Raw genomic sequence first — 8,652 nt, 5'->3', positions numbered from 1 at the left:
CAGCCAGTTTTTCCAGAAATAAAATCTGCTGCTCAAAACGACTAAACAGGTCGTTACAGATATAATGAGTAATAATATTATAAGTTATAAATATACAATTTCATATAATTTAAACATTTTTAATAAATAAAAACGGAAACATACCGAGTTATCAATCAACTGGCACTCAAACCCGATATTGTAGAACCAATTCTTGTTGTCAATTGTCGCTACACAAAAATTAAACAATTGTGGTAATGTTGCCTTTCCTTTCTTGTAGCGATCCTCCGCATAGTTCCTATTATAAATAATACAAAATAACTATACAAAACAAACAATTAAAAATACAAGTGTATACAAAATAAATAAATATGTTACTTTTTGTAATGCTTGACGAGTAAGTCTTCTTTCAGCCATATCCAAAAATTTGAAAACAAATCAGACTCTTCCATATCAGACAATGAAACAAAAGGATGTTTCATGTAAAACACAACTGGTTGTCGGGACGAACTACCTATAAAGATATGTATATAATATTTACATCATGCAAACAATATGCTTATTTATTATAATGTAAACATAAATAATTGTTGCTTACCAGCATCCGACCCAAATGAAGTCATGTATGGAGATATGTTGAATGGACCTGGGCGTCTATGCCTAACAGCTGGATTGGTGTTACTTCAGCTTCAACTTGTTTTTGTAATACAATGTTTTGCAGTGTGTTCACGCTTGGAAGAAGATGGTCTGGCAATTCATCCTGTGATTCAGTTACAACTGTTTCCTGATTTGAATCAGGCATGTATACCATTTGTATAGGCGCTGCAACTATAATAGACTCCTCTGCTTCTGCAATACGCTCATGAGATGCAGCATTGTGTATGTTATATATTACCCGACTGTTTGAGCTACTTTCAGTTTCCCTTTGTGCATTTTGTTGGGCATCCACAGTAGCATACAACACTAATTGATCTTGTGAGGCAGTACCACTTAGATCATTCAAATTATCACCCAAAACAACTTGATCCAACAGTGCAGAATTCGGGTTTAGTTCTTTCAAGTTATCTCCCAACTTAAACAGAAAATAATAACTTAAATATCTAACAAATTGATTATAAACCATTATACTAAATTTTAAAATGTATATAATCATTTACAGATACCTCATGATCTTTTAATTCACTTGGATGACCTATCGGGTTTTTTTGTGCACCTAACTCTGAAGACTTGGTATTTGACTGATGAACATGAGTGATATGCGTTTCTTGCATTACATCTTCAAATGTACCCTGAAAAAAATGTAAACAATATAAGAAAATATATTGTAGTATATTCAGTATAAAAATAACTAATATGCTGATTTATACTAATTTGAGCTATACTAGTATATAGTTCTTAATTATTTAGCACCTAAAAAATAAAAAATCTTGAATTTACTTATATACAATTTATTTCATTTCAATATGTGTATAAACTGAATTAATGTATAAATGTAGTCAAATAATACCTCTTGATCTGTCAAATTTGCAGATTGACTTTGGGGTTCATGTGGAGTGTATGTGGGCTGGTGATGAAAATCTCCGATGGGTGATTCTTGATCATCATCAACGACGTTAACCTGAAAAATAATTATACAACTGTATTCATTAGTATATGTTATATTGTATATAAATAATTAAAACTAAAAATTTATACATGTGATTCCTTGGAATTTATGGCTTTCAACACTGTTTTGAAGTTGTATTCAAGCATTTTTCTCAAATCAGCGAACTCGTCATTGACCTATGTGAAAAAGGTGCATATTTTATTAATACTTGTATATAATCTTTGCAACTAACATATATTTGAATCGTATAATTGATTACCGATTTTTTGAATGCTTCAAATTCATCACGCGAAATGGTAATGCTTGTTGACTTCTTGATTTGCCCCATTTGTGTTCTGTCTTGTACACCTTTCTGCTCTCCATGTTTATTGTTGTGTGACGTACCTGCATCACTGTGTTTCTCAACACTGTTGATATTGATGAACTGTGATCGTGTGGCTTTGGGCGCCATTGATCTTCGTGTGTATGTCTTAACCGCCTTTGTTGAAGATTTGTTGATGGAGATGACTGTAACAGATTGCTTTTTATTTTTCCTAATCGGTGAAGAACATTCAATAACTTTTTCTTTTCCTTTTCTGCTTGTTATACTGGGCGGGTTTTGGAAATCATCATCCGGATCTGTAACTTTATTGTGATCAGTCTGCAGGCCCTGAGAAATTGATTGGTCTGTCGATGGTGGAAGATGGAGGATTTTAATTTCCATTGCTGTTGGTTCAATATTTCTGAACTTAATCTGCATAATCATGAAAAATTATTAGTGAATATAATAAAAATGTAATATACAAATTGTAGCAAGTAAATGTATACTAACTTCATTAATTTACAAATTGTAGTAAGTAAATGCATACCGGATTATCTGCATCATTAAAAATTGTTTTCATTAAATAATCAAACGGAGGATGGTCGTTCTTAGTCACCCAATTGATAATCCGAAGAATGTGACTAGAAACTTTGACAGCAATCTTGTCATCAACATACGAGCAACATTCATAAAACCAAACTTGCATTGGAAGTGGAAAGCCCTGAATTCTGTAGTACTGTCCACATGGCTTTATCTTGTTGTTTATGGATTTAGCAAGTTCATTAAAAGCCTTCCGACCCCACGGATAATCCATAAATCTACCTGTTTCAACCAGATCAAAGTCCAACCTATCTATTGTTGTTGTAGTAGGTTCTGCGGACATGATAAACTCATGTATATGATATAGAATCTAAAACTTGTATGCATCTTCCTGATTGTCACCCCATACCTTTGCTTTAAAAGCTTCAGCCAATCGAGCTTTAGTGACAGGAGAATTCCCTAGAAAATACTGATCGATGATTCTATTGGGTTGATCAGTATCAAAGTAGAAGTCAGCACCATTATCAGAACAATTCAAACCAGAAATAATGGCAAACTCCCTTATTGTGAATCGAAGCGTTGTGCCATTTATATAAAAAAAGTATTGCATTGACAGAACTACCTTCCAACTCCCTCAACATAATGCATCTAACCAATTGTGCTTGCACGTGACATCGTCTCATTGTTGTTAACTGTGCGAAACACGATGATGTACATATACGATTATATTGATTTGGAGGCAGTTTATTCTGAAGCTCATTCAATGTGTCCATTTGCGTATAACATTGCATGTGAATTGTCCTTTTTTCACGGTTCTTGCAAATATATCTGACTACCTAAAAAAAAGTATATGAAATAAACATGGTATATATATACAAAAAAAATCAATTTTAAAAGAAGTCATGTACAGATTAATTTTTGTATATATATACTTACTTACCTTTTTTGTATATTGATATGTGTACATGAATATATTAGTTAAACTTGACATTATATACAAGTGTCTAAATGACTTTTTATATACTCCAATAATATATAAACTTAATATATACTAACTTCAATAATTTGTATATAACTACTAAAATATACAAATTACAAATTACATATGAAATTTTCCCATCTATTAAACAGGCTACATATATACAACAAAAATAAAAAAAGAAGTCATGCACATATTAAATTATGTACACATATACGAACTTACCTTTTTTTGTATATTGATATGTGTACATGAATATATTAGTTAAACATGACATTATATACAAGTGTCTAAATGACTTTTTATATACTCCAATAATATATAAATTTAATATATACTAACTTCAATAATTTGTATATAACTACTAAAATATACAAATTATAATCACATATGAAATTTTCCCATCTACATAACTAAATCCAATTACTTTGTGTATATATGTATAGAAAAAAAATGAGCCTTTAATATTCAATCCGCTACTACCAGCTATTGAAACAGACATGTACATATCATTTTTTTATACGGATATAAACTTAATACATACTAACTTCAATAATTTGTATATAACTGATAGAATATACAAATTCTAATCATATATACAATTTTTCCATCTGTATAACTAAGTCCAATTACTTTTTTGTATATATATACAAAAAACAAAATTAATAATGAGCCTTTAATATACAATCTGCTACAACCACTATTAAAACCACTATTAAGACTTAGTATATTTATTCATTATACATAACTTAAATTATGTATAAAGTAATCAAATCGACAAACACATAATAATTAAGCAAATATACAAATATATAACTAAACATGTATGTACTAAACATGCAATATACTATATACAATACTTAAGTAATATTTTTTGTATAATGACATCTAAGTAACCAAAAAATTGTATCTGACTTTGTGTTTTAAGACACTACCTCATGATTATGATGTTCTTCACATCCGACAACTTCAGATGCATTTTCCTCTGATTCAATGTTTACAGCTTTCCTCTTTCTTCTTCCTTGTACAATTTTAATGCCTCTAGCTTTGGCATTGTTAATAACTTGTTGAACTGCCGTAGGGTCGTTTTTTTTTCTTTGATCTCTACTCTTCCATTGTTTGTTTTTGTAGAACTTGTTTGGATTTTCCCAAAGACCCTACATCAACCCCAAAATCTTGAGTTAACCCCGTTGAAAACGATGGTAAAATGTCAACAAAATTGACATGCAAAGGAATACCTCTAGTAATCCTCAAAGATGAAGATGATTCATTCATTGTGTGACAAATTTTAGATCTATAAAGAACAAAAAATCGATTATTTCATAAAAAAATATGAAAAATTATAATAAACAGAACACATATACAAATTTTGAATAAGGAAAAAAAAAGAGGTAAACAACCAAAATTAAGGAGTACTTACGAAATTGACTTCAACTTCGGGAGGGAGTAATTTAATTTTGGACAACAATTTGAAATTCAAATCGGATAGCTGGAGTATTAAATGTAGGAGAAAAAGTTGCAATGTGAAAAGAAGAGAGAAAATTATTTTGTGTATAATTATATACAAAATTAAAAAATCAAGTTTTTATACTATTGATTATATAATAGGTTGTGGACCCCATTAATTATAGCAAAAAAAATAAACTATAATTACATAAGGTAAATAAATTAAACTATACCCCTATTATATAATTAGTTATGAATGTTTGCCATTTCATATAAATTTCATATATGGCAAACTTATTTGATTAAATAACAGTATATCGGTATAGTTTACCTAATTACATTCTATGGGTATAGTTTAGTTATTTTAGGTATCTTTAATTTTGTATATAATGTTTTTTTTATTTATACAATTTTAATTTAAAAAATGGTTTGTAACTGAAGCGTTAAATATGCTAACAATAAATTTATATAATGCCACACTTTTAGGGAAACGTCCCTTTTTTAAGCTAAACGTTCAAATTCAAAAAAACTTCAAGAAAACTAAGAATTATACAGCAAGTGAAACAAAATATAAATTTTTTTTTGCTGTTTGTGAAACTGAAGTTCAGCAATTTTGCAATCGAATACAGGTAAGTTTTAATTCGATGAACATTCATGTTTATTATTGCATTAACTATACAATGTTAAATTGGATTTAGAAATTGTGATTTGTGTTCGTTCGTTATTGTGATGTGGTTTTAAAAAAAATTCAAAATTGATTTTGTTAAGCTGGAATTTTGTAATATACAATTATATATTGTTCATGTAATTGTATATGTTATTCGCAGTATTTGTATATTATAAATAAGTTCAGTGTAAGCGAAAATATGTAATCATTGTTCATAATTGTATATATCCATAAAGCATGTATTTTACGTTTGATAGAATTATATACTATTGTAGATGTAGTGTTTGTATATTAAAAGAATAACAGTATAAAATCAATTCTGTAATTTGATTGTATAAATATTGTTGTATTAATTATATATATGATCTCTTTGAATGATTTGAAATATATATATATATTTTCTTTTCATAATTGTACAGATAATGGGCTCATTAGGTATTTTGGTTATGCATTCTGGAAAATGGGACGATACAAATAGTTACATTGACTATACTATAGAGGGAGTAGTTTTTAAGGAACAGTCAACGTTTCTTAATTTTTATACTACTATTGCCAAACAGATTGGTGTTGATATGAATAATAAGACTTTGAAGATTGAGTACAAGGTTGAAGAAAGCAATAAACGAATGGTTATACACAAGGACATGGGCGTCAGAGTGTACGTAATGCTAAAAAAGGCCAACATTGATTTTAACAAATTTCCTATTTGTATAACTATTTTGGATTCATGTGATAGACAGATTTCTCAGTGTAAAGAGATGGGGGTGTTGGCAACTGTTACAGAAAATGATTGTCATGGTAAGATTGTTGTTGAACCGGAGGATACAATTGTTGCATTTGTATCGATTGATACAACTTGGGTGATTTCAGACGAATCTAATAAGCATGTTGAGGTTGATCAAGTATACAAGGACAAATCAATTTTGAAAGCAGTCATGGAAAGATATGTGATTAAAGAGAGATTTCAGTATAAAACTACTCGGTCAAATTAAATAAGGTAGTGTGCCTCTCAAATATTGAGTTTTAAACTGTATACATGTTTTTATTGCCTATTGTAAACTAAATTTGTATACTATATTAAAAATATAATGCAGTTACACTCTGGAATGTTTTTCTAAAGGATGTGAATGGTTAATGAAGGCCTCTAATATCAACAAATCTGGAATGTTCAGAATTCGAGCATTCAACGGAAAGCATACATGTCCTTTAAAAGATAGAGTTTATTCGCAAAGACATGTAACTAGATATTTAATAGGAGGGATTGTGAAACCTAAATTTGTAGATCATAAGCGTAAATATACACCAGCTGATATAAGAAAAGATGTTAAGATTGATCTAGGAGTTGATGTTAACTATATGTTGGCTTGGAGGGCCAGGGAGAAAGCGTTGAAATCTTTGAGGGGTACACCAGCTGCATCATATGCAAAGTTACCTGCGTATTTGTATATGATGGATATCACTTACCCGGGGTCTCATATACGTATGAAAAAGAGTATGAATAATGAGTTCTTGTATCTATTTGTTGCATTGAATACATTTATCCAAGGATTCAATCATTGTAGACCAGTAGTCGTGGTGGATGTTAGTCATCTGAGAGGTCCATATAATGGGACATTTGTTGCAGCAAGCACGACAGATGGCGCAGGTATATATATATATGTAATAATGTATATGTATATACGTGAATCTGATGTATATTTAATATATGATTTTGATATTATTGTAGGACATATATTTCCACTTGCATATGGTACTATTGATTAAGAAAATGATGTTGTGTGGACTTGGTTTTTTGAGCAACTTAAAGAAGCATACGGTGAGAGGAGTAACATGTGTGTTGTGTCTGATAGAATTGAGAGCATTATAAAGGCTGTTACAAATGTATACAGTAATGTACCACACTATGCTTGTATGTTCCATTTATGGAATAACGTTCAGAAAAAGTTTAGAAAATCTCATGAGAAGTTATCTGGTGTATTCTATACAATGGCAAAAGCTTGCACAAAGAATGAATTTGATATGTTGATGGATACTGTAGAAAAAGAAGATATAAGAGTGAAAGCGTATTTGGAGTTAGCTGGATATGAAAAATGGGCTCTTGGTTATGCACAAGTACATAGAGGACGGCACATGACACCAAATATTGTTGAGAGTATTAATGCCGCACTTGTTTCAGCGAGAGAATTGCCTATTTTTGAATTTCTCGAAGAGGTAAGGCTATTATTTTGAAGATGGAATCATGACTACAAGAAGGAGGCAACCTGCACATTCACATCATTGATTGGAAAAGACCATGACATACTAGCAGACAATGAAGCACTGAGCACAAGAATGACGGTAATATTTAAGAATAATTGTATATTTAGAAACGTGTAAAAGTTTAATTGTATATTATATATTAGTATGAACAGCATTTCATTTAATTGTATTTATAAATGAGCAGGTTGTACCGTCAACGGAATATGTGCACAATGTTAATGATGATGGGAGATATTTTGTAGTCTGTCTAAAAGAAAAAACTTGCACCTCTGGAAGATTTCAGTACGAGGAAATACCTTGTGAACATGCTTGGGCTGTACTGAAATGGAAGAGTCTACCACCAGATTAATATTGCTCAGATTTATACAAACCAGAGACAATGTTGAAGACATATAATATGCCTATACATCCTTTACCGGATGTAAAGGCATGGTTGATTCCGGATAGCGTTATTGCTGATGAAGTATTACCTCCAAAATTTAAACGACCTCCTGGCAGGCCAAAGAGTAAGACTCGAAAAAAAAACAGCAAGAGAGTTATCGAGGATTAAGGGGAAAAATACATATAGCACATGTGGAATGGCAGGTCACAATAGGCGTTCGTGTAGGAATAAGCCAAAAGATGTTTAAGGTTGAATGTTTTTTCCTAATTAAATTTGAATTGAAACTATATGCATTATGACTTAATTGAAATCCTTGTTTTTGTATACTTATATTACTTAAACTACGTCGTAATTTTGTTATGTGTTGTACATTAATGTGCGTGTTGTATGACCTACAAAAGTAACTATTATACTCAATAAGTTTTAGTATATACTATATACGATGATTAATTTGCAACATATATATGTGCTATACAAATTCGTAAATTATATT

The 8,652-nt window shown here is 30.4% G+C and overlaps 1 protein-coding gene and 2 pseudogenes across 1 annotated transcript; 2 read left to right on the top strand and 1 right to left on the bottom strand.

The window, feature by feature from the left end:
• LOC107025007 overlaps positions 1-3,109 on the bottom strand; it is a 14,095-nt pseudogene extending 10,986 nt beyond the window's left edge.
• Positions 3,110-6,652: 3,543 nt separating this feature from the next.
• On the top strand, positions 6,653-7,571 carry LOC114077998. The gene is made up of 3 exons (XM_027918495.1): positions 6,653-7,161; positions 7,357-7,492; positions 7,557-7,571. Exons 1-3 carry the CDS (start codon positions 6,653-6,655, stop codon positions 7,569-7,571), a joined length of 660 nt encoding a protein of 219 aa, XP_027774296.1.
• Positions 7,572-7,648: 77 nt separating this feature from the next.
• Positions 7,649-8,406, top strand: LOC107025792 (annotated as a pseudogene).
• Positions 8,407-8,652: the final 246 nt, after the last annotated feature.

Source organism: Solanum pennellii, chromosome 7 (assembly GCF_001406875.1).
Source record: "Solanum pennellii chromosome 7, SPENNV200".
In the NCBI taxonomy this organism is placed as follows: Eukaryota; Viridiplantae; Streptophyta; class Magnoliopsida; order Solanales; family Solanaceae; genus Solanum; species Solanum pennellii.
This window is presented reverse-complemented; position numbering and strand designations above follow the sequence as displayed.

Excerpts from the sequence above, each read along its gene's own strand:
- LOC114077998 (XM_027918495.1), top strand. The coding sequence starts at position 6,653 with ATGAAGGCCTCTAATATCAACAAATCTGGAATGTTCAGAATTCGAGCA. Across the intron at positions 7,162-7,356 it reads GCAAGCACGACAGATGGCGC|TGTGTCTGATAGAATTGAGA; the intron begins AGGTATATATAT and ends TAACATGTGTGT.